This window comes from Syngnathus acus, chromosome 14 (assembly GCF_901709675.1).
Source record: "Syngnathus acus chromosome 14, fSynAcu1.2, whole genome shotgun sequence".
Taxonomy (NCBI): domain Eukaryota; kingdom Metazoa; phylum Chordata; class Actinopteri; order Syngnathiformes; family Syngnathidae; genus Syngnathus; species Syngnathus acus.
Window position 1 is genome coordinate 7,232,529 of NC_051099.1, and position 26,904 is coordinate 7,259,432.

Below are 26,904 nucleotides of genomic sequence, written 5' to 3' on the forward strand. Positions count from 1 at the left end.
GTTTGGGAAGGAATATTTCATAGGCCCTACCTACAGAATTCGTATTAGCCAATCAGAGCAGAGCTCAATGATCAGTAGCCAATCAACGAGTGGCCACACAGTTGGTGCCTTATTCAAACTCAAATTTGCTTCATTGCCTCCTGCTTTTCTAAGGCGTTGGATGAAGATCGAACGGCAATCTTATCACTGAGTGTTTAGATTTCCCCAAAACTCGGGAGGCGATGTTCACGTTAATGTGATCTTTCATACTTGAAGATCATTTTGAATCTTGCCGGATTTAACGATTTTACAGTTGCGACTGCTTCAAATCTTCGGAGAGCAAGTGTCCGTTGAACCGTTTGCAAACGAGGTAAGTTCACAACAACAAAGACGACTTAGCTATAAGTATGCAAACTAAAACTTACTTAGGTGTGACATTGCATCACGTTATATTTTAAATCATGTTTTCCCCACCTGCATAGAATTTGACGAATTTATTTCACATATTTGTATTTTATTGTCATATACGTAGGAACTCCAGCGGAAAGTTGCTACCGAGGCAACACACAAAAACTGACATTTCAGCTAATATTTGTAATTTGGGGAAGTAACATTTTCTTTTTAATATTTATTTCTCACGACGTGGGACAGGTTGGAGAAATCCTTCCTGTTGGGCAACTCAAGCAACACCCACACTGCAAAAGAATTGTCTTTCTTGACACACCCTTACCTATACTACCTTTGTAATGAGTTGCATAATGTTCAAGTAGGTTTAATAACAATTTCAATGTACGTATATAGTTGAGCAATGTGCTCTACAATCAAAGTCAAAGTCTGCTTTATTGTCAATTTCTTCACATGCCGAGACACACAAAGAAATCGAAATAACGTTCCCACTATCCCACGGTGACAAGACATAATACACAATATACATACAAGTAAACAACACAAAAAAAAAAAGTGTGTGTCAGCAGGTAAGACAGATCCTCAATTGTTCAGGCACTATTTTTGCATCCATATAACTTGACATCCATTTTTGTCTTTGCAACAGGTCAATGGCGGGTTTTTTGTATTCGACCTGTACGTCCCCTTTTGATGATGGGGAAGATATGGCTGTGTTTGAGTCCACAGCAGCCGACTATAGAGGATCGGGCATGCCGCGTCTGCCTGAGCTCTCTCTCATATCACCGGGCCCCGTAAGGATTACGTATCTTCATAAGTCTTTAGTGTTTTCATTGTGTGGTTTGATTTCAATCTGAGTGGTTAAATGCAAAGTTTACCCCGATGCAGTTTATTAACTTGTTGAATAGGTTAACTATCAAACTGCTCGTGATGATAAATAAATCATGATATAAGTCCTGATGTATTCTTGTTTCAGGAATTGGCTTGGAAACCTGCAGTGATGAAGCAGGGAAGCGTTGACAAAGGCGACACAGAGAGGGTGAATGTTTTCCTTCGCATTCGACCCCTCACCGAGGTCGAGAGAGAAAAGGGCGAGGACCAGGTCCAATTTTTGATCCATCTAATTTCTCAGTTATGCCTGTGGTGCTTCTCTAAATGTGCCCTTCCTGCAGGAATGTGTGGAAGTACAAGATGAAGAGACTCTGCTACTCAGAGCTCCCAGCTGCTCGCAAAACATGAAGGTCGCCGAGAGGGGCATCTCCTCAAGCATGCACAAGTTCACTTTCACCAAGGTGAGAAGTAAACTGGACTAAATTGATTTATCGCTCAGACGTAGACGCTCTTGTACACGTCTAATAGGATCCAATACAAGATCTATAACATGGTCCTGTTGATCTGTTTGTATAAGATTTGTGGACCAGAGACAACGCAGCAAAACTTTTACGAGTGCACCATGAAGGAGATGGTCAAAAGTGTTCTCCAGGGAGAGAACAGACTTCTCTATACATACGGTGTCACCAATTCGGGAAAGACTTACACTATTCAAGGTGAGATGATGTTTTGCTTTGAGCTATGCTCGGCTCAAAATTCCCAACATTCATTATTTATTGAAGTGAGAATAAATCTTAAACTGTTACGGAATATGTTTACTGTTTCTTTGCAGGCAGTGGCCGCGATGCAGGGCTCCTACCCAGAGCTTTAGTGTCTCTATTTCAAAAACTGCAAGGTCGTCTGTATGGCGCTATGGACCTGAAGCCTGTCTTGTACCAGGACGTGAGACATCTGGAGCCCTCTGAGGTCAGGGTGGAAGAAATACGCAGAAACACCCTGCTCAAAGAGGTAAATACAACAGCCCGGTGCAGGAAGTACCGTAATTTTTGGACTATAAGTCGCTCCGGAGTATAAGTCGCACCAGCCACAAAATGCCCAAAAAAGTGAAAAAAAAAACATATATAAGTCGCTCCGGAGTATAAGTCGCATTTTGGGGGGCAATTTATTCGACAAAATCCAACACCAAGAACAGACATGAACGAGCAACAACAGGCTAAACGATACGGTATGCTAACGTGACAAACACAAACGAGGAGCTGAGAACGGGCCTGACGTAACATTCAGTTATTTAAAAAAAAAACTATTACATAAATAACACGTTTATAAAACCATCTGTGTCACTCCAATTCATTAAATCCATCGATCGTCCTTTGTCAACAATGCCGCGCGCCGCGCCGCAGTTCAAATTATTCCACAGGCCCATACAACGATATATAAACTATATTTTAAATAACTATCACATAAACAACAATATTATCAAACCATTTGTGTCACTCCAAATCATTAAATCCATCGATCAAATTTCTCGTCTTTTATCGATCGTCCTTTGTCAACAATGCCGCGCGCCGCAGTTCAAATTATTCCACAGGCCCATACAACGAAACTATATTTTAAATAACTATCACATAAACAACAATATTATCAAACCATTTGTGTCACTCCAAATCATTAAATCCATCGATCAAATTTCTCGTCCTTTATGTCATCCTGGTGACAGAGGACATGTCCAGAGGATATGGCGCTTTAAAGTGTTAATTACTTTATTTGATTTTTTCTCTCTCTATTTTTCATGTTTTGAATATGTTCAAGATAAAGATATCAAAGCATGTGAAGTGATCAACTATACTAAAAATAACATGTGAAGTGGTCAACTATACTTGTAAGTAAGTGATGTGTTAATGATCACGTAAAAATTTGTGGGAAAAAAACGTATATAAGTCGCTCCTGAGTATAAGTCGCCCCCCCCCACCCAAACTATGAAAAAAACCGCGACTTATAGTCCGAAAATTACGGTACAGTATGTCACTGATTAGCTGCACATATAAAATTATTCATTTTTGTGCGATACAGGATGAGAACCCGAATTCTTATGGAGGTGGCAACACGGCAACGTGGGACAGCGGCGTTGGAGGACTTTCTTCTACCAGCCACATTGCTACCCAAATGGAAGGTAAGGAAGAAATATTTTGATTATACTCAAGTGTAGTTTAAGGTAAATGCTTCAAACATTACGCGCACTCTCGTTCTGCAGACTACAAAAGTGTTTGTTTGGAGCCCGACGGCCTCTCACACAGCAGTGGAGGCGACCTTGAGAAAGGGCTGCAGTTCTCCATCTGGGTGTCCTTCTACGAGATTTACAATGAGTTCCTGTACGACTTGCTGGACGGCAGCCCCTCTCTGCAGCCGAGAAAGAGGATCACGCTGCGTCTGAGCGACGACAAACATGGCAATCCCTACGTGAAGGGTAATTGACGGCGATGCAAATAGGATGATGAGCATTATAAAGAGAGTTCTTTTTGGCTCTCATGATAGTGTGGTGCCAGTGTTGTGGTTAGGTTTGCTGTAGGATTTCCATGCTTTTTCTGATAATGTATATTAATCTTTACTATGTCCACTGTTTGTGTCAGGCCTCACGTGGGTTCAGGTCCGCAGTGCAGAGGAAGCTTGGAAGATTCTGCGAACCGGACAGCGTAACCAAAGTTTTGCCAGCACACATCTCAACCAAAACTCCAGTCGTAGGTAAGAAGCTTTCAAGTTGTTTTAAGTGTCACTGTTATCGAAGTTTTGAATTTAACCCCATCTTGCATTTTGTCAGCCATTGCATTTTCTCTATTCGAATTCTGCACATCCGCCCAGATGCAGAATCGGGTCAGAACATGCACATCAGCGAGTGAGTGGACCACTTGAGACCGTATTTGGGTGTCCTCCAATATTGCCTTTTTTAGATGTATTTTTATTGGTCTTTTTCCTCTAGTTGCTTTACTCATCTACTTTTTTTGTGGGCTCCTTATAGACTGACGGTGTGTGATCTAGCCGGGTCGGAACGCTGTAAAGAGCAGCGCAGCGGCGAACGGATGAAGGAAGCAAACAACATAAACACCTCCCTCCTTACTCTAGGGCGTTGTATTGCTGCCCTGAGGCACAACCAGACCAACAAGTATGCACTCAACTATACTCTGTATGAATCAGTTTAGTTAACATTGTTACCGGCCATCTGTCAGGGCCTTTTTTTAGTCGAATCAAAGATATCATCATTCTTTTTGCATTGAATGAATTGAAAAATATTTGCAGGTCACGACCACCTCAAGTGGTGCCCTTCCGAGACAGCAAGCTGACCCGGGTGCTTCAGGGCTTCTTCTGTGGCAGAGGAACATCCAGCATGGTGGTCAACATTAACACGTGTGCCTCCATATATGATGAGACTCTCCAAGCTCTCAAGTTCTCGGCTATTGCATCCCAAGTAACCATCTATATTTGGACCATTTTTTTGTTCATTCGACCCAAACCGACGCCCCCCCTCCCCTTTTTCTTTTTTTCTTTTCCTAGCTGCTTCATGCACCCGCCACAAGAAACAGGGTGGCCAAAATCCTATCGCTGTTGCGTGAGCAAGCCAATGAGAATGATGCAGAAGATGAGTGCGATGGTGAAGATGTCGATACCACCGTGTTTAATGCACTGGTAAGGCATTGCATGAAGTCGGGGGATGCTTTTGAATCTTTACAGTCATGCCAATCCATTAGACATTTTATGCCACGTTACCTATGGCTGTGTGTCAACAGGTAATATAAACTGAAACTATAAACTAATATAAATATAAACTATCTTGGCTAAGGTTGGCTTTTTTGGAGCATATACGTAGATTGTGTTGGTTGGCCTTTAAAACCTGAAAGTTGTCCTGCCGATGGGAATTGTTGACAATACTTAGTTTAACTTCTTCTACATAAAGTAATTATACAACTTTACAATATAGGCATCCCATTTGAACAAATGTGAATAATCATGTCTGCGCTGCAGGACACTGATGCAAAACTACGTCTAGAAGCTGAGGTGAGGGAGCAGGTTGTCACCGAGGTGATGGAGGTCATTAACACAATGCAGGCCGATCACAGGTGTGTTGAAGACCTCACCGTATTTATTTATTTATTTACTTATTTATTTAAATTAAACTTGTCTTCCTGACCCGTAGTGAGCTCTTGGAAGCACAGAAGGATCGACTTGAAAAGCGCTGCGAGGACAGAATACAAATCCTTCAGAAATATTTAAAGAGTTTCTACATTAAACAGTTACAGGTGACTGTTGTAAACCTGCGCTGGGAGGATGTCTAACCTAAAGGTGTCGAATGTGGGAATTCATTAACACCGTACTCTGACGTAGGAGCGTGATGAGCAGATTGAAGAATTGTCTGCTGCCCTGGATAGGAAGATGACTAGCGAGGCAGATCCCAGCTCTTCACCCCAGACAGAATCTGAGCGGCCTCGGCGGTCCGAGCGCATCAGCTCCAAGAGAGAAAGCTCTCGACTGCAGGAGGAGCTTCAAATGTGTCGTGCTCTGCTGCACACAAAGACGGAAGGTAGGTTCATTGTGCTCACCATAGACTAGTTGACCTAAGCAGCGTATGCTGTACAATTTTAGTGTTTGCATTTAGTTTGAGTCAGGTCACGGTGACAACAGCGGCACTGCGCATGCTTCTCTATATTTCCCAATGGTTACGTAGCAACTTAACATGAACATCGGCGAAAGCGAGTTTTGTGGCGATCTGAACTTTGAAGCGGGGACATTAAAGGCGCTCGGTCTGCGCCGTCCTGGAGCGTCGCTGGACTCGCCTGCTATTCTTCCCCCGGTTGGGCGTCCGGGCCTGGCTGGCGGCCACCCCAGCTCGCCCGGCCGTGCCTTCCGTTCTTCTGGCGGACGTTCGATCGCTGGACATCAACATGCCTGCTGAGTTCTGCGGACCGGACAGTGCGTAGCTGCTGTGCGTCTGGAGCGGATGGAGCGCTATCGGGCGGACCGGGCCATTGTACGAGGGGGAACATCGCGTGGAGGTGGACTGTGCGTCTACATCCGTGAAGAATGGTGCCGGGACTTTGTTGTGGGATGCCAGCACTGCTCGCCACTGGCGAAGTTTGTGATCTCCGGGCTGTTGGGGTCCTGAACTCTCTAGCCGTTGTTTTACTTGTGTGTTAATCGTGTGCTGTGTCTCGTCACCGTGGGATAGGGGGAACGGTATTTCGGTTTCTTTGTGTGTCCTAGCATGAAGGAATTGACAATAAAGCTGACTCTGAAGTAAGTAGCCTTGTGGGGTTCAAACAGATGGTTCTCACAAAAACTTTATTTAAACATTATTCAAGCACTAAAACAACGTTATTGCATCATGTAAACAAATGACCGTCCTCTGCTTGCTATTTCAGAGGTGTCGCGGCTGAAGAGCCAGCTCGAGACACCGGGCTCAGCGGGCACCAACGCTGCCGCCCGCAAGCTCGAAGAGGGACAAAGGGTTCGGAGCCCCGCCACATCAGCTCAATCCACCACCATTGTCGTTCTCTGCCAACATTAATTTTTGCATCTGATTTCAACAGAACCTACGTCAGCTGCGCTCAGATTTACAGAAGCTCGGCTCAGACCTGCAGTCTGGCGAACGGGCCTGCTGCCGCAACACGAGTGGCGAAAGGCTGCGGCAGGCTTTGGCCGCGGCAGATGAAACACTAATAAAACAGGTATTTTTTTCTTTTACAGTACATTATCAATCACAGTTCAGATTTTTCTGTTTTGGCATAATTTATTTTGTTTGTTTTAGTAGCTGAAAAACATGTTTCAGAAAGTCAGTCTTAAAACATGGAATGAGTTATTTTGCTCTGATTATTATGACATATTTTGAATACATTTTATGCTTTCTTATTGTATTAAAATTTATAATATTTAGAAAGATGTTCAAATGTGTTAAGTGTGTGGGAGGGAACAGTCTGGAAAACAGTACAGTTGGGCCCAGTTAAGGTTTCCTGTAAAACAAAATAAATATAAACAATTACACATTGTATATTTTAAACAAACTTATCATTGAGCTATCTTAATGCCAATTAGCATCAACATTGCAGTATTAAACGGTTTTGAGCACTGGAACACAAATCGTGCAGCAACGTATTTACAATATTAGTGCCGTATTGATGAGCTGAGAGGAGTTGACGAGTCTCTTTTTTTTTTTTTTTTTTTAAATTTTTTTTTTTTTTTAAATTGTATGTTATGCTTTCAGGAGTTCTCCAAGTAATTTCTGTTTTCTTTCCCCCCCCTCTCTCTCCTTTAATTTCACTAACATCTTCCTTGCACAACCAGCTTTAAAACTAATTGATTTAACTGAACACCATCATGGGTTGAATTTCGTGTGCTCAAGCGTGTGGAGGGTTCCCTGTCCTGACTCCTGTGGGTGACTACACTTCACTGCCCCGTGTAACCCTGTTGACTCACTTCCTCTTAGGACCAGATCCTGGTGGAACTGCAGAACGGCCTGACACTTGTCAAGGCCGACTTGAGGCGCAAGGCCGAGACCCCGGTTCAGGCGCAGGCCGAGACCCCGGTTCAGGCGCAGGCCGAGTCCCAGGTTCAGGGAGCCCAGCCTCTCCAGCTACCTCGCTTGGGCTTTGCCGCACCGACTTCTTGCAAGAAGCGAGGATGTGGCACCGTGGCAGCCACTAACTCTGAGAACAAGCCTCCCCAGAAGAAGGCCTTCTACCACTCTTTGTTCCCCACATGCACGCCGACGCGGAAATACAACACCCGCAATGCCACGGATGCTAAGTTAACCCCTTACTCTCGGATCCTGAGGTCACGCCAGCAGTCTCCGCCTCCGAGCCCCGTCCCTGCTCTTCGCAGCCTACGTGGCAAGTACTGAAGCGGTTTACTTTAATGGGAGCAAATCTTGCATGCGTGTGGTTTTGTTATTTTATTGGGTTTATGTCCAATACAATGTTCAGTCAAGTATGATACAGTTCTAATGTTCAGTCAAGTATGAAACTTTGAAAAAAGTGTATTTACCAAGGGAGGTGTGGGTTTGAACTAAAAATTTCACAAGTTTTTCATATGCTATGTAACAGCATATTGTATCAAAGTTTATTGTGTCTGTTTAAATGTTCTTGAATGTGACAGAAGTGGTTTTGTTTCTCATGTTTCAGCACATTTCCAACACAGTACGTAACATCCATTTTTTAAACAGCATCTCAGCGCTTAAACTTTTTCCCATCAATTTTTTTTAATGCAGTTTAAATAATCCTTGCAAAAAGGCCACAAATCCTAAACAGGAGCGAGTGTTAGGGTGTGAAGGAGATGACAGTGAGTGGGGACAGCCTCCTAACAGGTGTCGTGTTGTTGGAGAGCGGCGCAAACAGATCGCACGACGGAGTCTCCGCTTGATCTCTCACCTGAGAGATTTGCCTTAAGAGAGCTTTGCCTTCTTCTCGTGCCTGTAAGTATACATGGGATGCGATTAGCGCGCTCTGACATAAAATTACATTTCCAGACTGCTAAAAAAATCTGCACAATAACGCTCACATCATTGTAGTCACAGCAGCGCTGGGCACAGAGAGACGCCTCGTCGTACAGTTTGTTCTTGAAATAGTGCTGACCGAGGTATTTGAGGGCTGAGCTGACTTCAGTATGCTCCAACTGTTCCTGCGTGAATAACATTAATTTCAAAAAGAGTTATTGGAGCCCCAGCTATTTCAAAAACTCCATAAAGGTTCTTTCAACAGACCTGTGAATAGAGCATGAAGTTTACCTATATAAAAAAAAAAAAAAAAAAAAACGTACCCTACAGGAGAAGACATCTTGGGTGTAAAGCATGTAAGTCTGGGCTGCCTCATCATTTTCATTCAGCTGTTCATGGAGCCTGAATGAAACAAATGTTCACATTTTGCCTAATGTTAACAATACTGTTAGATAAAACTGCTAAGCTTCATAGCAGTGACAATAACTAATTTATTGCAGTACTACGATTCTAATATACCCGTTAATTTGAAGCCCTTCTGACCTTACATCCGCAAAGCAAATGAGTAATTTTAATCTCAAATTTAAAACATGCATATATTTACCCACCACTTCAATGGAAACATAAATGCATAGTAACTGACATTTACAGATGTAATACAAGTGCCAGTGACACCTACTTTGCCAGTTTGAGTAACGCCATCTTCTCTACATCGCCGACAGAGTACGCCCTCCAGTAACACTAAAACGAAAACATAAACATGCGTGTCTTCTCGTAAATAAGCAAGGAAAGAATACTGTACTTTATATGGTAAACTACCTTCTTGGCTTCAGCGGTCTGGGATAGTTTTTCATAGCTTTCACCCAGTGCAACCAACATGCGCGAATCATTGGGCCTGCAACCGCAACAAGTCATGGAGATAGTTCTTTTTCAACATTATACTATAGTTGGATACAAACCTGAGCTGGTGAGCCTTTCGATAGTAGTAGAGACAATAGAAGGGCATCTTGAGAATCTCATAAGTCTGACCTAAGCCGTACCAGGCTCGATAGTCCCGCTTGTTCACCTCAATGGCGTGTCTGATAGAGATGAACATATTCTCACATTCACTCGAATGTGATCACCAAAACACTTGAGGACTGACCTGTAAGCTTGAATGGCGGCCGATGTATTCTTCATCTCCATGTACTCGTGGCCCATGAGGGTCCAGGCGCTCAGGCAGCGAGGGTTTAGTTTAAGGGCTCGCTGAAAATAGAGGGCCGCCTTTTCGTGCTGTGAGCGCAAGCTGTAGTAGTTACCTACCACAACAAACCAGTTAAAAAAATAATAAAATCAGATTGACTTGAAAACAACCGAGATGTTTTCTCAATTGTGACAAATACTTACCAATGACACAGCACGTCTCCACTCTGTACTTGTCAATTTCCACCAACGTGTGGGCCAAATAACTCAATTCTGGCTTCATTATCTGTGGAAGCACACAAAAGAAATGTTTACCTTCCAAATATATAACAAACTGAAACAATGGCCTCCACTTCAGTCCTATAAAGGCCTCACTTTGACATAGAGCAGGTTGGAAAAAGTGTCCATGTTGTCAATGCGATAGGGATCGTTTTCTCTCAGCTTGTTGAACAGAGCCACCGCCTGGTCAATATCTGTAATAATGTCACAATAAAAAAAAAAAAAGCAGGCCCAAAGGAGAGCTTCAATTAGATTATTTTTCAAAATCATTCAATCCAAGAATGAATGCTCAAAAGAACTGTATCCCAACATGAGAGAGTTGTTTCAGAGATGATGGAAAGGAAAGTATTTATAACTTGAAATAACCTCGAATGTTGTGGTAGGCGACAGCCATCTGCGAGATGATGTAAGTGCTCTTGGCGAAGCCGGCGTCCATGAGGTTCTGGTACTTCTGCAGCGCTTCCTTGATCATCTGCAGTTCCGTGTGCATGTGGGCCAAGAAGAAGTCCTTCATCCAGCAGTCAGCCAGAGACAGAGACTTTAGCTACAAGAGGACGAGATGACAGATTTTTAGATGTTTAGCACTTAGCTTGTGGCAGGACGAATAGTGTAAAAGTTAGCTTTGAACCATGTCAATGTTGGTGACAAGGTTGCTGAGCTCCAACCACGCCCCCCAGTGAAGAGGAAGTGCATGAATGGCCTCCACGAAAACCTCCACCGCTTCCTTTAGAAGATCCAGTTTCCGAAGCACCACTCCATATCTGCCATTTCACAGTAAGTGGATCAACATGTTAATTACGTACCTTCTGCCATCTAGTGGAAGATATTTGTTTTCTTATGCTTGTCACCAAGTTGTTGTCGTAGATAATCAATTTTTCAAAATAATTTCACAAACTGCTTTACCCTACATCTGTCAAAAAAGTACAAGACTATTTCTTACAAGTATAAGGCAAAACCATCCAACTCTCCAGCGCTGTGCTTCTTACTCAGCTCCACCCTTAGTTCTCGCAAAGCTTCATTGCGCACTTGACCCTTCTCCAGGGGACCTAAAAACAGGTATGTTAGCCTTTAGAGTTCAACACTTGCATTCTCTCTTAGTCCTCACCTAGGCTGTCAACTGTCTCATCATCCTTCTTTTTCTCACCAGACTGCAAAAAAAAAAAAAAAAAAAGAATGCCTTCAGTTCAGATGTGTAAAAATGTCAACCGGGTGAGCATCGACGCCAGTGTTACCAGATAACGTGAATACATGTAGAGAAAGTAAGCCTTCTGGCTGGTGCACCCCTTTAAGAAGTAGGCAGCACGGTCGTACTCTTTTAAATCAAAGTAGGATTTGGCCAGCGTGAGTGCATCGAGGTCTTGTATGTCCTCCTGTAGATGCAAGACAAGCAAATTATTTTTTACTTTTCTCAATTATTATTAATAGGCCTTGGGGGTATTAAGTATTTACTGTACAAACCTCTGAGAAGGGACGTGGTAGTGGCATTGCATCTTTGGGAAGAGGATCCAGAGCAAAGGCCAACTCAGAAGCCCTAAATCATTCAGACAGAAAACATAGCATGCCACGGGGAATTATCCATTTTTACTTAATTTGTAAGGAAATTATTACTTAACAATAACGCATGATTGTATCGCTAAAGTATTTTAACGTGCGTGCGATTAGTGCACTTCACCTCACAGGCAAGCAATTCAGTCAGCACTCTGTGTAGTACGATTGATTGTACGACGTATTTTTTATGTAATGTACATAGGATGTTTAAAAAAAAAAAGAAGTAAATGCTAAAGTAGCTAACAGTCAAGTAAACAACAACACAGCAGCGTTGGGCAGGCGACAATTCGCCAGCGCCCCGACAGTCACAAAATAGCAGTCTTACCACTTGGCGCTATGTAAAAGTCCTCTTTCTTTACATAGCCATGTCACAGACAGGAGCTGCTTTTTGATTTGCACTAGGTCCCCAAACTCACTATGGAGCGCCGCCATGTTCATACTCGATAAAGAACGATCGCCATTGGTGGACGTTGTCTTGTCTTTGTTCCGCCCCGTTATGTCGTCACTTCCGCTTTCTCACACCCTTTCCTGTCGCTACTTGTCCACTATTTTTATTTCTTAAGAATATTTTACTTTTAATGAATGGTAATTTTTTTATTTTCCTACTATTATATTATGACTAAATCCCACACTGGTTGGTCCGAGATGAGATACGAACCATCACACTCAGAACGGTAATGAATGCAATGCACACACTAATCACTGCTAAACACTATAGCTTAAGCCATATATTTCATGATAACAAATGTGTGGTATGTCCACTTAAAAAAGACAAGGCAATGCTTCGTTTTCATCCGCATATGCCGGTAAAAAAAACATCAGGGCTTTTGCATTCATTTAAATTTAGTTATTTAAGAAAATAAAGAGCAAACCATTACTTCAAAGTTTGCTAAACCCTTGATTTATACCTGCACTATGTACATTAATTTGCCGTGACTTGAGATCAATAACTCAGCGCTGACTTTTGCAAGAACAGGCACATTGTGACTTTTGCTTGTACCAAGAATGTGTATTTTTTAATGACCTGTCCAGCTGCTGTCACTGGCCTCCACATAGCCTTGGTTCTCTGCAGCAGAGCTCATCATGTTGCTGTCTATCAACATGAGGAGCATCACAGGCTTTGTTTGACGTTTCCATCTTTGAATTGAGGTAAGAAAACAACTACTTTTGGAGCATGCACAATATTAAAAATAAATAAAAAGCTTCAAATCACACAGGTGCACATCGCCAGCAAATCCCCTCAGAACAGCTGCACAATGCGCTTTAGTGGGAGTCAAAGGCCACTCCTGAAATAGCTTGTAGTCATAATGTTTATGTTGAACTTCTCAGAGCAGGAAGCATACATAGCATTAGAATTAATGGATGCGTGTGTTTTAGCACAAGCCTACTTTATATTTATTTAAAAGAATAAGATTACAGCTGATGATGTAGGGTGAGAGGGTGAGTACACCAAGCAATTGCAAAATTGCAGGGCACATATAGACAAACAATTCACACTCACATTCACACTTATTCACAATTAGGAGTCTTCCGTTAACCCCATACAGGGAATGCTGTAGTCCATCCAACCCCCAACCTCAGAACGCTTATGTCTCAGATTTAATGTTTTACTGTATATGGAAAAAGTGTGTGCATCAGTATGTAAGCGTCAGTCTCATACCAAAGTTGGCCTCAGGGTGGCAATGTGTAGCTGCATTCCCATTGAGTGCAAGCACCAAAATTGAACTCCAGCTAAGAGCAGATTGCTTCACATTTACTGCGTGTTCTTTGCATTGTGCCATTTACTTGAAAGGTGAGGAGAAAACATGGAGTTGTCAAGTGACCAATTATATTCTTATCTTTCGGCCATTTTCACATTTGCTTTGGGCTAAATTGAATTGTAGCCGATCTCCGTAAAGCGGCTATTTATAAGTATTTTATTTCCAATCATTTTCCCCGTTATTTTATTCATTGTGTTGTGCTGCAGGCAAATATGCTGAAGTCGGCATTCTGCCCATGCTTGCCATGTCTGATGGTACAATTTTGTACCTCAGGGAGTAATAGTGAGTCACAGTTGCTCATTTTGGATGTGGATAGAATTTACAACAAGACTGTGAATACAAGGAATACCGATGGTGGCAAGTACATTTGCTACCTGGGCCTTCTTTGGGGTGCCGACCTTACCACCCACCATAGCATGCTGGAATAGTAAAAACAATTAGCTGACAGTGTGTCATGTCAAGACCAGTTTAGAATCAATAGTTATCTCATTACATGACAAATACATACCCATTACTCATGAATGTGTGCAGATGTGTTTTGCTAATTGAAATCTGCTGCAACAAGTTTTGCTCCGACCAAACAATCAGAGGACGGAAAAATGTTGTCATCCAGGGCCAGCACTCTGACTATCGAGGATGAATTTCAAATCTGATTGTTAAAAAATACAATTCCACTGGCCAGAGCTATTAATGCTATGATAGTGCATGGCAAAGTAATTGTTGTGTGTATATTGGTTCTATATCTTTGTAAACCCCACTTTAGCACCCTCTATAGCCAACACAGGGTGAATACAGCAAACTCTTCGTCGTTTTCGAAAAGTTTACATGGACAGCAACGCTCCATTATTCACCCGCATTTCAGAATACAATTTCCTCTCATTTCGTTTGAGCTTCTCCCCTCGCCTCACCTCACATCTTATTCTCTGTCGGGCATGTTTGCCCATTTCGCGCGGCAAGCAAAAGCCACTTACATAGAAGACTGACAAAGTAATCAAGTCAGACTGCAGTTTACAAGGCCGAGCTCACGGCTCACTGAGCAGGTTGAAAGAGGTGCAGAGACAGGCCAGAGAAACCATCCCTTTCGCTCGGCCCTTCCTCACTTACTCGTTCTCATCTTGTTCCCATTTCTTGCTCTTATTCTTGTACACAGGCGCACTTTTTGTTCTCTTTACCTCTCTCATACTGCACTTAAACATCCCACACATGTATGAGCGGTGGAATAGAAAATGCGAGAAGGTGCTGAGACTGAATTCTAGGACAGCTGCGTAATTGAATAGGAAACACACAGTATTGTTGTGTTTGGATGAAAGCGTGAGTGCACATTTTGGCGCTATACATATCATAAATCTCACGTGTAGACGATTTTTAATCTAGCTGATCTCTAAGTGTGGAATAAAGCCAAATAGACTGCTCAATTTATCTGTCAGAAATGTGACATGGAGGCGAACATATTTGCATCAAACCATTCTGCGTGAGAAAAACAACTCGGATGCTCTGCAGCTGTTTGGCAATATGGTGTGATCGTAACTTGAAAATATCCGCCGAAATGTCTGAGGCCATAAAAAGCAACACATTTGTGAGCAAAGCACTTATGTACATCTGTTGCGTTTGTGTAAGTAAGCATGAAAAAGCCGCTTCGCAGACATGCTCAGTCCCCGGGGTTTCAATCTTTAGGGCCCGGTTCGGAGTTGTGTGATTGGTCGCTGATGTTGTTAAGCTGAAGTGGAGAGGAGCCAATGGCCGCGACTCATCAGGGCCAGCCACCACCTGAGCACTAGCCTCACTCCTGCTCAAGCTTTTAGGGCATTATTTGGATGCCACTACAGCTACATGCCTCTCATTGCTGTTTAATGCAAAATATAAATGTGGGAGTTACTTTGTAAAGTGCTGCAGAATGTATTACAAGACAATGTGTTTTTGCGACTCTCAGCTTGCCCCATCAAAACATTGAAAAAATAATCTATGCCAATAATAAATAGCTGTATATAAAAAAAACTATTCTTACAAGTTATTCACAAATGAAGCTATGTAAAAGCAATGGAGGTTATATTATGGCAACAGTTATGTAATTACATTTTTACTCAGAATTCAAAAAACGGGAGGTTGGCTGGCATTGTGTTCAGCCCATTCTACTGTATTTCTGTTGGCCTACTTACAAAAGAAAAGAGGGGGGAAAAAAGCAAATACAGGTTGTCTCCTGTGGGGTAGTGTGACATTTTACTTGCATCTTTTGCCGGTAAAGAGAATATTTGATTGCGGTTAAATGGGGAGAAAGGGGGGCAACAAATAGAAACCGACAATTGGCATCCCCGGTGTCAAGGTGGCGTGTGATGTATACCGGGAAAGACGGCAGGCCGCGGGTGAGTGCACAGACAGATGTGTCTCGTCTGTACGCACTGCAGGAGGGGAGGGGGGGGGGGCTGCCATGGTTTTGCTACAGGATTAATTTGCCCTTTGAGACAGGTGTTGAGAGGAGCAGGAGCAGACACAATGAATCTAATGTTACGTGACCCCCCCACCACTCCTTCCCCGCGCTCCACTTTAAGTCCATGGGACACTGGGAGCATAAAGCCAACTAATTCATATGGAAAATGTCTGTCAGCGATACACTTTTTACACCAGCGCTATTATCTCCTGTAATGTGAGATCCCTCTCCTTTGAGTAATAAGGATTTTCTCTGCATTGCAATAAGCTGCTATAGCATTCGTGGCACCAGTTTGAAACCATCATGTTAAAACGGCAATTAAATTAAAAGATCTCTGAGGAGTACAGACTACTACGAGAAATTATAATAGCGGTATTCCGCAAGTTGATGTAGAAAAGAATATCACTCAGTGGAGGACAGGTCTGTCCTCCACTGAGTGATATTATACTGATATAATAGAGGTCTCTATTACTGTTGAAATTTGAAACATCCTTGAGCTTTATTTTTGTACATGTGCATGTTAGCAGGATACCTTTGTTTACGGCTGATGATCAGCGGATTACAGATCAGATTTTACCAAGAAAATGACATGACCAAAAAAAAGAGGACACACAATAGATGGCATAGAAGGTGGAAAACTAATTGTAGCTCTTATTGCATCAAAAGCTATATAAATATATTATTCAGTGTTTTAAAAAAAACCAAATGGTTTTCTTCTTTTTATTCAGATAATTTGTTAATTTCTATCTGGACCTCTGCTCTTTGTTCACATTTTCCATTTATGCACTAATGAATAGAAGCTATTGGCACCTTTTCAGGTCGTGTTTTAATTGAAGTATTTTTTTACGAGACCAAAATAAAGAGAGATTCTAAAAAGCAGCTCTGCAGGAACACAAGTCGAAAATGGCGGTGTAAAAAAGGAATTTAATGCATTTACTAGAAGATTAAAACTCAACTGTGGTTGAAATAATTCCAATCATAATTTTTGTAAAAGGTTTAAATCACATTGCATGGGTGGATTTCAGTATGTTGATGATGAAATAGGTGCTTAAGGTAAACAACCTCCTGTAAAAAAAAAACATTTTGCTTAAACCGATTTGTTGAATTAGATGGCATGCTGTTTTTCCATTCTGGTGTAAGGTTCCCATGTCCAGCGCTGTTATTGTTTGCTAACATGTAGCACACACACAAATTGCCCCCTGAGCGGCCTGTCAACAGGCAACAGTTGACCCGACCTCGCATGAGGTAACACGAAACTCGAGTCTCACGGCGAGCGTTGATGCTCACCGCCTGTTCCCGCCGCCTCCACGGGGACCGCGCGACCGCGTCATGGCCGCAATCCAAACTGTTCCCTCTTGCTTGAGACACTTTTGATGAACTTGCGGACACCAAGATGACACGCAATGGACGCTTGAGTGTGCGAGGATATAACGTGGAGCTGCTCTGTTTGAGATCAAGGCCCAAAAGAAGCAACACGCTGAAAATCACATAAAGGCTTGAAGAAAAGCGAAACATCGCTGAGTCCCCATTGTGCCACGTTTTATCCTTTCCATTCAGACTGCTTCACACATTATTCATGCTTGTACATGCCAAACACAAAGCTTCCAACGAGAAAGAAGCTATATTCGTTTGGAAGAATTTAAAAAAAAAACACAAAAAAACCTCTCCTTCGGTCTCTCTGATTTACTTTTAAACACAGTTGCCTTTTAAACACAGTTAATTAAAAAAGGAAAGCAGAGTAATCAAGTGGATGAAGACAAAGGAGCCGTCGGGGGCTGATGTCAAAACAGACTCAACGCTTTGTGACTTTTATCTACATTTGCAAGTTAAAAAGAGAATTTTGACTGACATTTTTAAAAACATGAGCTAAATTCTAAGTATAGCCACTAAGGTAAACTTCACACTCACAGAGGCGAGATGTCAATTTTTTGCGTGTGTATTTCCTGTCACAATCTATTGTGGTTAACCAAGCTCAAACAACAACACACGGCCTTTCTTTTAATTCCTGATTTAATTATTGTACATTAGACTTTTGCAGGCTCTGGTTATCGATGTACCGGGAGACGGTGATTAAATTAAAGAGTTGAAGGGACGTCGCCTGTCAATCAAGGAGGGCGCCACGACAAAGGAAAACTACAACACTTGGTAGGTTTAGTCAGTACGGCATATTCACAGGTGACATTTATATTCTGGTGATATATGGACAACATTCCGACATTCTCAACCATTTAAATAATAATAAATGCCACTGCGTTATTAACAAGAGTCAATAAGGCTTTATAATGAACATGGGTATTTGAAAATATTTTTTAATTTGACTCCGGCTTTTAGTCCAATTTTACATACGATGCATTTGCGTGTTAACAATAAGTATATGCAGAAACATTACATGTGTGGCGCATGATGAAGACATATGATGTCATTTTATGAGGCAACCGTGATATAATTACAATATCATTCTAATGCGCAGCAAAACACGGGACATAACCTCAAGCTATAAATACATTACTGGAGCCAAACTGAGCCGCAAGCCTCATGAAGCTGATGTAATTATCTTTCAATTATATTTTCAAGATTTAGAATAGCTCAGAGTGAGAGCTTGCAAATAAATCAACGGCAAACTTGTTAAAATGTATAATAAAGGTGAAAGGAAGAGGAAAGTGAAGTCTGTTTTGTAGTGAATGCCAAACAAGCTGCTGCCGCGGCCGAGATGCAGAGCTTGAATTTAAATGGCAAAAATGTCAATTATGAAATGAACCATCCTTTTCCTTAATGATCTCATCTCCAGTCAAAGCTATGCCAAAGGACATCTCCCGATTAAATAGATATACGATTCAAACCAATCGAGAGGACTTTGCCAAAGTTCTCTTGTCTTATTTCGAGCTTACCATCGACAAGATCTTGTCCGCCTGTGTTGAAGGAGTCCTTGACAGACTGCTGGAATAAAAGAGCAGGCAGCTGGAGTCGCCTGATTGAAATAGCAAATGACATAATCATGGTTGATATGTGAAATTATGCACAAGCCAAAGCATTATGAGCATCTCGACTGTCAAACCCGTCTTAATTGAAAAAGTCTCCCTTAATTGGGCTGCTGACTTCTTGGCTGACTCTTTAAATGTTTACTACATCATCATCAAACCTAACTGAGCTTTACATTCATACAGCAAACACAGTATATATTTGTAAACTTGACACCATAAAAAGGACGACCACGACTATCCTATGAAAGGGCAGACTTTGTTCGAAAGAATGATCTATCCGACCAGAACTCCCACTGAAAATTCATTGCTTCAAGGTTTTGGGTTAAAGGACCACGTTCCAATTGGCTCGTCACAACGCCACTGGAATGCAACACTCTAAATCGTCTTCATTGTACGCTGTGCATTTTTGTTTAGTCTGCCGGAAAGCCCAAAAAAATCGGAGTAACTTCTAAGTGAGCACGACTCGCCTTAGGCCTACTATACAACACCTTCAAAAAGATGAGTAGAACAACAAACTCAGTCTTCTTCAAAGTGTACCAACAGTCAATCAATAGAAAAGGAATATAATCTGCTGCGTACACGGAGATAAAAATACAAACCCAAATAATCTTTCCGAGGTTGTGGCTACATTTGTCACTTGCAATACGCTAATGACCGATACTCATTAGTGATACAACATGTAAATGGTAACGTTAGTAGGAACATTTACATTTATCCAACAAAACCAACAACGAGAGAAATGAGACTCAGCTCCAGAGATGACAACACGGCTCAAAAGGCAGGCAACTTTAGCGTGACTCCACCGGGACCCACGGGCCATTATTTTCCCTTTTTAATGATCTATGCACCTCCTCGCTTTCGCTCTTGTTTTGATTTACGCCGGCGCCTTGAGTGGGTTGACGACTGTGCATGTCATAGATTATGACATTTTATTGACTATTGCAATGGCACGTAATATGCAAGCTGCCTGCTTCCATTGCACTCGAGTTGGAATATACTGTCATTGATTCATATCTAAACACATGGTCAAGGCTTGATTAGTGTGTTTATGTTGTGATCACGGCATAAGCGAGGCAGGCTGGTTATTATCACTTGATAAAGCCAAACTAAATAACATGGGTGAAATAATATTATTATAGTATTTATTATTATTATTGTTAATAACTGTAAATATTATTAATATAATAATAATAATATAATATAATAATTAATATAAATAATTGTTAATAATAATAATAATAATAATATTAAAATGCTAATAAACACCTGACTCATGTAGGGTAAAAATATGAAATCCTCTCAGCAGATATCAGAAAATTGATCAGCTGAAGGTAATTGAGCTCAATCTCACCCAGCTCAATTTTTTCACATTTCATTTCCATATTTGTATTATAGAAATTATGATTGTACACACTGTGCGTTTTTCTTGTCATCCACCAAAAATATTTTTAGTGTTGCCATGCCAGTGGCCACAAACGCCACAACAATCAATCATCGTTTGGGAGCACACACACGAAGCTTTTAAACTCCATGTCGAGATATCTGGTTTTGTTTACACACAAATGTTTGGGGCCAATAATTGCTGTTTTGAGAGAGGGGAGTAGCAGTGTGAAAGAGTCACTGATGCCCAGTCTATTAACTTGTTGACATTTTGGGGTCGCCCTGACTCTGGGCTAATGCGGAGTGTGACCGAGCAGAACCATCTTCATTATCCCGGCGCAATGTTTCATTGCTCGGGGCTTGTGCGCTGATGGCCAGCCACCCACTTGGCTGTCTCCACCTCTCATCTCCTATTGCACCGTGTCTCTATCTCTATCTTCTGTGAATGCATGGTTGCCAAGCGTGCCATCAAACATTCTTTCTCTCTCGCTCCAAAACATTCCCGCCGACTTCGAGCTTATTTGGCCCTCTCCGCATCCATCACTTCCTTCTCGGTCCATCCTTTTTCTGTTGTGTCTCCGCTTTATTGCATCATCTTTCTTTGCTGTACCAGCGCTCATATTTCTTCTTCTCATTTTGGACTGCCTTGAGATGTTTGCCATCTGTCTGCGGCGACGCTGCTTGGCTCTGCTGTTTCTGTTTTTATTTTAACATCACAAATCTCAACGTCCCTTCCTGTTGCGTGTTGGAAATTTATTTTTTCCCTCCACCTATGTGGCACATTTGACGTTTTACGGCTCAGGTAACAGACCCTGAGTTTTTTTTTTTGATGAACTGCCGCCCAGGGATTATCGTTCATGTCACTCGAGGTAGTCATATGACATTGTTATGTCTTGATCCCATTGTAAATCACGGCACATCTACAGCAGATTTGGCAATTAAAGTTCAAGGAGTAAACAGCCCCACAATCACTATGCATTAGAGGACTCGCAAGCAATACCGAGCGGAGCTGTCGAGATTAATCTCCCACGGTCTCGGCGCTCCTTTCCCTGCACTGTCATCTTGTCATTCGCTCTGTCAGGAACCCTTAAATCACACACGCAAGGGTGCATGAAATAAAAAACAAATTACCTTTTCTTCACTAAGATTAATTGATGCTGATGGGAAAAGGAAGAAAGTAGACCAAACAAAGCAGGTGCAAGTGATGTGAAAAAGTGACCTTTATTACCCTCCTCACTTGCTCATCACTGTATTTGCCAACGTGGCAGAAATGCTGCAATCTGACCTTGGACTTAATGTCACTTTTAACTTCCATTTCTTTTTTGTAACTTAAAAAATGCTGTGTATTCATATACTCCTCGTGATTTTTTTTCTAATGAATAAGAATGCATAATGAATATAAATATGACGTAGTATGAGACAAGGATGCAGCAGTCCTGATATCTGATGTGCTTTATATAAAGCGTGTGTTCTAGAATGTTTTCTTTCCACTATGTGGATGCAGAAGACACTACTGCATTTCATTGTTTTATGTTTAATTCTTATTTTTTAATTTTAGACAGTTTTTTAAACGAGCATCATTTTCATTCGTAATTTGACTTTCCTGGAGTATTTATTTATTAGAATGTTTAAGGTTCCCGTAGCCAGATTTTAGAGTCTTGTATCATGATGTGACTTCTTTTTGTCTGGCCTGGAAATAAAAAAGGGGGTCAGGGCCCCGAGGCTCTGAAATAACCTACATCGTAGAATAAGGCCCTCTTCAGTTCAAGTTTACGAAAACAAAGTCTTCCGATTTTACCACATCTTTCCAGTTGGTTTATTTTTCAATTTACTTTTCTGTTGATTTCATTTTTCTTAAATCTAGTCCTCCCTTTACCTTCCTTTTTCTATCTGTGCTTTTATTTGTTTAATATTACAGTCAACTCAACAGGTTTATTACCTCTATCAAAATCATATTCATTTTTTTCTGCTCCGTTTGTTTCCACAGACCTTGACTGGCCAGTTGTGTCTCCTGACGTGTTTAACAGCTGCATTGGATATGTCGAGAAATTCCCAGACTGCTCTTCTGAGAGCATACCAAAACACACTTAAGTTGGACAACAAAGGAATCAAGGTAGTGTATTATATCTAACACAATATAAGTATTACGTTGCATACTGGATGGTTTTATTATCACAATATAATTTTTCAAAATGCCAAAAACCTTCTGTAGTTTGCTCATGCTTCGACATATGTGTGAAATGTGCACCAAACCGGCATCATCTCTTCTCTTCTTAGACTCTGTCCTTCATAAATAATTCTCCAACTCCTGCAATCTTAATGTCACAAAGTTAAAAGGTGAAGCGTATGAAAGTCAATGAGGTTTGTGGATTGTTACACTGGGGAAAAAAATGGTAAATTATCCAGTTTTTTAAAAAAAAACAACCGTTCAAATGTCCTCAACCAACAAATAGAGTATTGAGAAAAAAAGTTGAACTGAAACAGCAATAATAAACAGATGAGGAATTTTGTTGACGCCATTCCACAGTTGACACCCAATAATATAGAGCGCCAACATCCAGAGGTTGCTGTTTACATAGATAACGTGCAGGCGTCCCTTGCTAAGAATGTAAAACACACTAGAGAGCAATCACAAATAATCTGAATATTATTTAATGTCTCAGAGAGCTCCGAGTGTCATTTTGCAATCGTCAATCAAAATGTTCCCAGCATATACAAAATTGACTAAAAATAACACTGCAACAAATGGATGTCTCCTCGTAGTCTGTTGAATGCTTTCTAAAAAAAAAAAAAAAAAGGGTGGTGCAGCAACATTTCAGAAGGAAAAACAAATATAAAGTCATTAATTTTAAATGGCGAACCTAAAACATTTCTATAGAGAGTGAAAGAAAAAAATAAAACACCAAAATAGGTATAAAGTCGACACAAAACACCAACATGCATGTACAAAATACAAATGTGGGTTTAATATTGATTAATAACGCATATCTCTGCAAGAATGTGAAGCAAAACATTATTGCTGTTGGTTAGAAGGGTTTTGCTTTGGGATTGCTTTCACCTTAAAATGCATCGAGTCTCGTCAGTGAGAACGACACTTGTAAGCTTAAATATTTTTAATCCACTCGGGTTCAGGTTTGCATCTGGTCTCCGCGCTATGATTTTCACTGCATGGACCCGGCAGCTAATCAAAGCGTGCCATTCGGCTTAGCAGTCATGCACACAAATTCCCAACGGCGCATCCTTATTAGCCTCCAGTTTCAAGTCGACTGATGGGACTTCCAGCCAAGAGCTATTCTTAAACGTGTTTGCTTCTGTCTGCTCTTCTGAACATCTGAGGAGTCAGCTCCTCCTACATCAAGCTCACTTCACTTGAGGTGTAATGACCACATCGGAGGCGCATTTGACAGCAGGAGTAACTACTATCTACTAAGGCCATATTTGAACTTATCTCTGGATAAAGTTGGAAAGTTGAAATGACCCTTTTCTCAGTAAGATGAATTGACCCTGACGTGAAAAGACAACATTACTGACATGAATTTGCAAAATGACCTCAACTATCTTCACAAATATCCTCGCTTGCTCCTCATTTTACTTACAAATTCCGCACCTTGGACCTTGGAATTAGCATCCCTTTGTTGCTGTCTTTTTGTTGGAAATTGTAGAAGCCAGAACAAATATGAACGCAAGAAATATTAGCATACCTCACAAAGCATATTGTTCCCTTGCCATTCTATCTTTTTACAAACATATTAAAATAGAGCGTAAAGAATAAAGATTAACTTAAAGTCCGAATAGTTGAGCTGGGCCCAAACAATGAACAGTCTCGTGGGGTTCCTCATAGGGTCCTCATCTAGCTATGTGGGTCCGGTTCCTACTCTTGGATAGAGTGAATCCATTTCTGATGATTTTCTCACTATTTCAAAAACTGTCCTCTTGGGATCAATATTGCATTAGGTAAGATGTCCCTCAGAGGTCAGCCATTTAGTTGACGTATGATACTATGTGCCCATGTAGATGATGGGCAGTAGTGGTTTTCTGTTGTCTCATGAAATCCTCTTTAGCTAATCTGAGCTGCGAGTCAGAGGATATCATCAAGCATTCTTGACTTATGTGCCTGAAATAATGCGCTGTTTTGTAATTTTGCTCATTTATACTTTTAGCAACATATTGATTGTTGTGTGGCGAAATGAGAAGATCCTCAAGGCACATTAATATCACATCGTCAGTAAATGCTCCACTTGTCCCCAGAATCTCAAACCATGTTGGAGTGTTTTTACCACCACTAATGTTTATAGATTTTTTTCCTTACCCTGGGCTTCAGCAAACTGATGTTGCTGTCACAAGATAAACACAAAAAAGGAACACGTTTTCTTCAATGCAAAACATTCCAAACTTTGCTGCATGATGTGATTGCCGCAAGCACTGACAGGTGACTATAATGATGCTCAGTGAATATTTTATTTCAAACTTAAAAAAAGCGCCAGAGGAAAAAACAACTTTGGTCCTTAACTGTGTGAAATTGTTGGATACGAGAAGAAGCACCCAACGTTGTTTTGTAGCTACAAGGCCCTCACTTTGGCCCATCTCTCTTGACACATGTGCCTCAAAGTTCATTTTATTTTAATTTTGTCATCCAACCTTTATTTATGCAGACGATTGAGAACATATTTGAATATGTAACGCTGTCCTGGCAGCAGATATTCGCATAAAACAACGTCTCAGAGAGTTGTTAGTCTCAAAAGGAAATCTGTTTTTGTCAACTTTGATTCAGTTTCATTTCATATTTTGTTGTGTTTTCTCTTTGTCAATTTTTTAACATCCTCTTCATCAGCCCTGTTCATTGAGGCAACCAATCAACTTCCCTTGTCTTATCAATTTGGTTGTGCTATATTTAGTTCCCTGCATTTTTTCTCAGCATTAGTTTTTTTTTTAAATTTGGATTTTCTTTTTTTAAATGAAATAAATAAAATAACATTATAAAAATTCAAATACATTTTATTTGCAGTCCCTCTCAAAATCAGGCCTGTCATGTTTTTTTGTGTGACCCTTCCTGCAAACAAACTAACAAATGGTGATGAAACATTGAATGTAAACGTAACGCCGCTGCGTGTGAATTGACCTCCTAAATGAAAACGTGTGATGTGACAAGTGACTCTGACACCGCTTGGACTGTGTTTACTTTCAAGCCTCCCTACCAATCCGTCACTATAGTCTTTGTGTGTTTTGTTTACATAAAGCAAAGGTATCAAGCCCAGTGTGGGTCTTCCTCCAGCGCGCAGCCGCCCGCACACGTATTTGCATCACGGCTTACTGTGTCCCTGTGCTCTTGTGTGGCTGTGACAGATGGATTCTTCAATAGTGTAATGAATGAGGTGCCAGAAACATTCAGCTCGGCTTTTGGGCACAATGATTTCTCTCTGTCTACCTCTTCGTAGTACCATACATTGCTCATATTGATTATGATGAGGCTTTGTCCTCTTCAGTTATTACAATATTGATTTCACTGCGATACAGAAGACCTGAGCGTATATAGAGGGGCTGAATGAATTTTGGATGGAGGTAAACAAAAAGCACAATGGTTGACTGGCAGGCTGGCTTGGCACTGCTGTGACAGTTTTATCAATCGATGGCTTCATTCTTTTGGAGATTCTCATCTCTGCACACGGGAGGGAATGTTGCTTCGTTGTGTAGTTCAGTCTTGTCACTAAATTCTTATTCAATACCAAATGTCGAGGTTACACCAAGCAATTGTAGTCATTTTATTCACTCACATTTGATACTAAGTCGAACCAGATTCAATGTAAGAGCTGCATTGAACATTTTAAATGTATTTCTCCCATTCCTTGTATTTTATTGAATTATAGAAGTTCCTCTCTTGGTTTTCTTCTTGTTGTGTTGACGCCGCAGATGATAAGCATTAAAGCAGAAATAGAACATAGGGAAGGGTCTGCCGCTCAGCATATTACGAGTAATTCAATCAATGAAATAGCAATGACATTACGCGAATGAATTTCAGCCATCAGATGCTGATCTTAATACAACATCTTTATTCCAGCCACTCGTGGTCAGATTGCATTGCATATTGCATATTACCCGGCGTTTTGGAAAGGGTGAGTAGTTTTAATTCAGTTACAGTGATTACATTATTTAGATTTGTTTTAGTTTTTCATATTAGGTTTGTTTCTTCACTTGTATGTCATTAAATGTTAAAATGTTACTTAAAGACCCTGCAAAATGATTTGCATCTAAATGCGTTGTACATCATTGTACGTGCTTGATGATAATATCCGATAATGTTCAAAAAGGAAAAGCCATTGTGGACCAGGGCTGTGATCTTTAGAGTGCCTCGTTGTTGGCCGCGAGTGACCTCACTAGGAGAAGGACAAAAGAACCAGGTGGGAAAAACTGAATCTGTAGTTCTGTCTGGGAACTCCATACTCTGCTGTCCAAGAGTGCAGCAATATTCCAGTGTGAGTTTGCTCATTCTCAGTTCAGCAAAACAGAGACGGTCCAAACTCCTGCTGCCTCCCGCGGCAGACGACCTCAATTACAGAGGAGGAGATTATGGGTCAGCATTAACACGACTCTTAATCTGTATACACTCACTCCAACTCCCCTCTATCTGCTCTCACCCACCTGCCTGGCTGTCTAGATCCATTGCCT

At 41.2% G+C, this 26,904-nt stretch overlaps 2 protein-coding genes and 1 long non-coding RNA gene across 5 annotated transcripts in view; 2 read left to right on the forward strand and 1 right to left on the reverse strand.

The window, feature by feature from the left end:
* The first annotated feature begins 111 nt into the window (after window positions 1-111).
* Window positions 112-8,346, forward strand: kif20a (kinesin family member 20A). Of its 3 annotated transcripts, XM_037270360.1 has the most exons (20): window positions 112-214; window positions 293-349; window positions 1,031-1,175; window positions 1,358-1,483; window positions 1,554-1,673; window positions 1,790-1,928; window positions 2,045-2,220; window positions 3,283-3,382; window positions 3,464-3,676; window positions 3,840-3,951; window positions 4,028-4,102; window positions 4,226-4,369; window positions 4,504-4,672; window positions 4,759-4,890; window positions 5,227-5,321; window positions 5,399-5,501; window positions 5,587-5,782; window positions 6,621-6,706; window positions 6,789-6,926; window positions 7,682-8,346. In XM_037270360.1, the coding sequence occupies exons 3-20, from the start codon at window positions 1,035-1,037 to the stop codon at window positions 8,093-8,095; spliced, it is 2,679 nt and encodes an 892-aa protein (XP_037126255.1). In that variant the 5' UTR covers window positions 112-214; window positions 293-349; window positions 1,031-1,034; the 3' UTR covers window positions 8,096-8,346. The 3 variants fall into 3 exon arrangements, with proteins under 3 accessions (XP_037126255.1, XP_037126254.1, XP_037126256.1); XM_037270359.1 differs by having other exon boundaries at window positions 113-349; XM_037270361.1 differs by having other exon boundaries at window positions 113-349; window positions 7,540-7,843.
* On the reverse strand, window positions 8,279-12,185 carry cdc23 (CDC23 (cell division cycle 23, yeast, homolog)). Its single transcript, XM_037270402.1, has 16 exons — window positions 12,021-12,185; window positions 11,606-11,678; window positions 11,380-11,517; window positions 11,253-11,295; window positions 11,088-11,193; window positions 10,776-10,908; window positions 10,514-10,691; window positions 10,244-10,341; window positions 10,073-10,154; window positions 9,831-9,984; window positions 9,646-9,765; window positions 9,506-9,581; window positions 9,366-9,427; window positions 9,010-9,088; window positions 8,752-8,871; window positions 8,279-8,663 (listed from the first exon to the last, which is right to left on the reverse strand). Exons 1-16 carry the CDS (start codon window positions 12,131-12,133, stop codon window positions 8,511-8,513), a joined length of 1,728 nt encoding a protein of 575 aa, XP_037126297.1. The 5' UTR covers window positions 12,134-12,185; the 3' UTR covers window positions 8,279-8,510.
* Window positions 12,186-12,246: 61 nt separating this feature from the next.
* The window catches only part of LOC119134035, a 38,278-nt gene continuing 23,620 nt past the window's right edge, over window positions 12,247-26,904 (forward strand). Inside the window, exons 1-3 of the long non-coding RNA XR_005100253.1 lie at window positions 12,247-12,369; window positions 12,728-12,844; window positions 22,229-22,354. This is a non-coding gene — a long non-coding RNA (uncharacterized LOC119134035). The remainder of the gene's footprint in view (window positions 12,370-12,727; window positions 12,845-22,228; window positions 22,355-26,904) is intronic.

What these genes read in the sequence shown, in the direction of transcription:
- kif20a (XM_037270360.1), top strand. Translation starts at nt 1,035, where the DNA reads ATGGCGGGTTTTTTGTATTCGACCTGTACGTCCCCTTTTGATGATGGG. An exon ending in AAAGACTTACACTATTCAAG is followed by an intron (nt 1,929 to 2,044) that starts GTGAGATGATGT and finishes GTTTCTTTGCAG; the next exon opens with GCAGTGGCCGCGATGCAGGG. An exon ending in GAAACACCCTGCTCAAAGAG is followed by an intron (nt 2,221 to 3,282) that starts GTAAATACAACA and finishes TGTGCGATACAG; the next exon opens with GATGAGAACCCGAATTCTTA.
- cdc23 (XM_037270402.1), bottom strand. Translation starts at nt 12,133, where the DNA reads ATGAACATGGCGGCGCTCCATAGTGAGTTTGGGGACCTAGTGCAAATC. An exon ending in GATGGTTTTGCCTTATACTT is followed by an intron (nt 10,909 to 11,087) that starts GTAAGAAATAGT and finishes GTGAAATGGCAG; the next exon opens with ATATGGAGTGGTGCTTCGGA. An exon ending in GCGTTACTCAAACTGGCAAA is followed by an intron (nt 9,089 to 9,365) that starts GTAGGTGTCACT and finishes TGTTTCATTCAG; the next exon opens with GCTCCATGAACAGCTGAATG.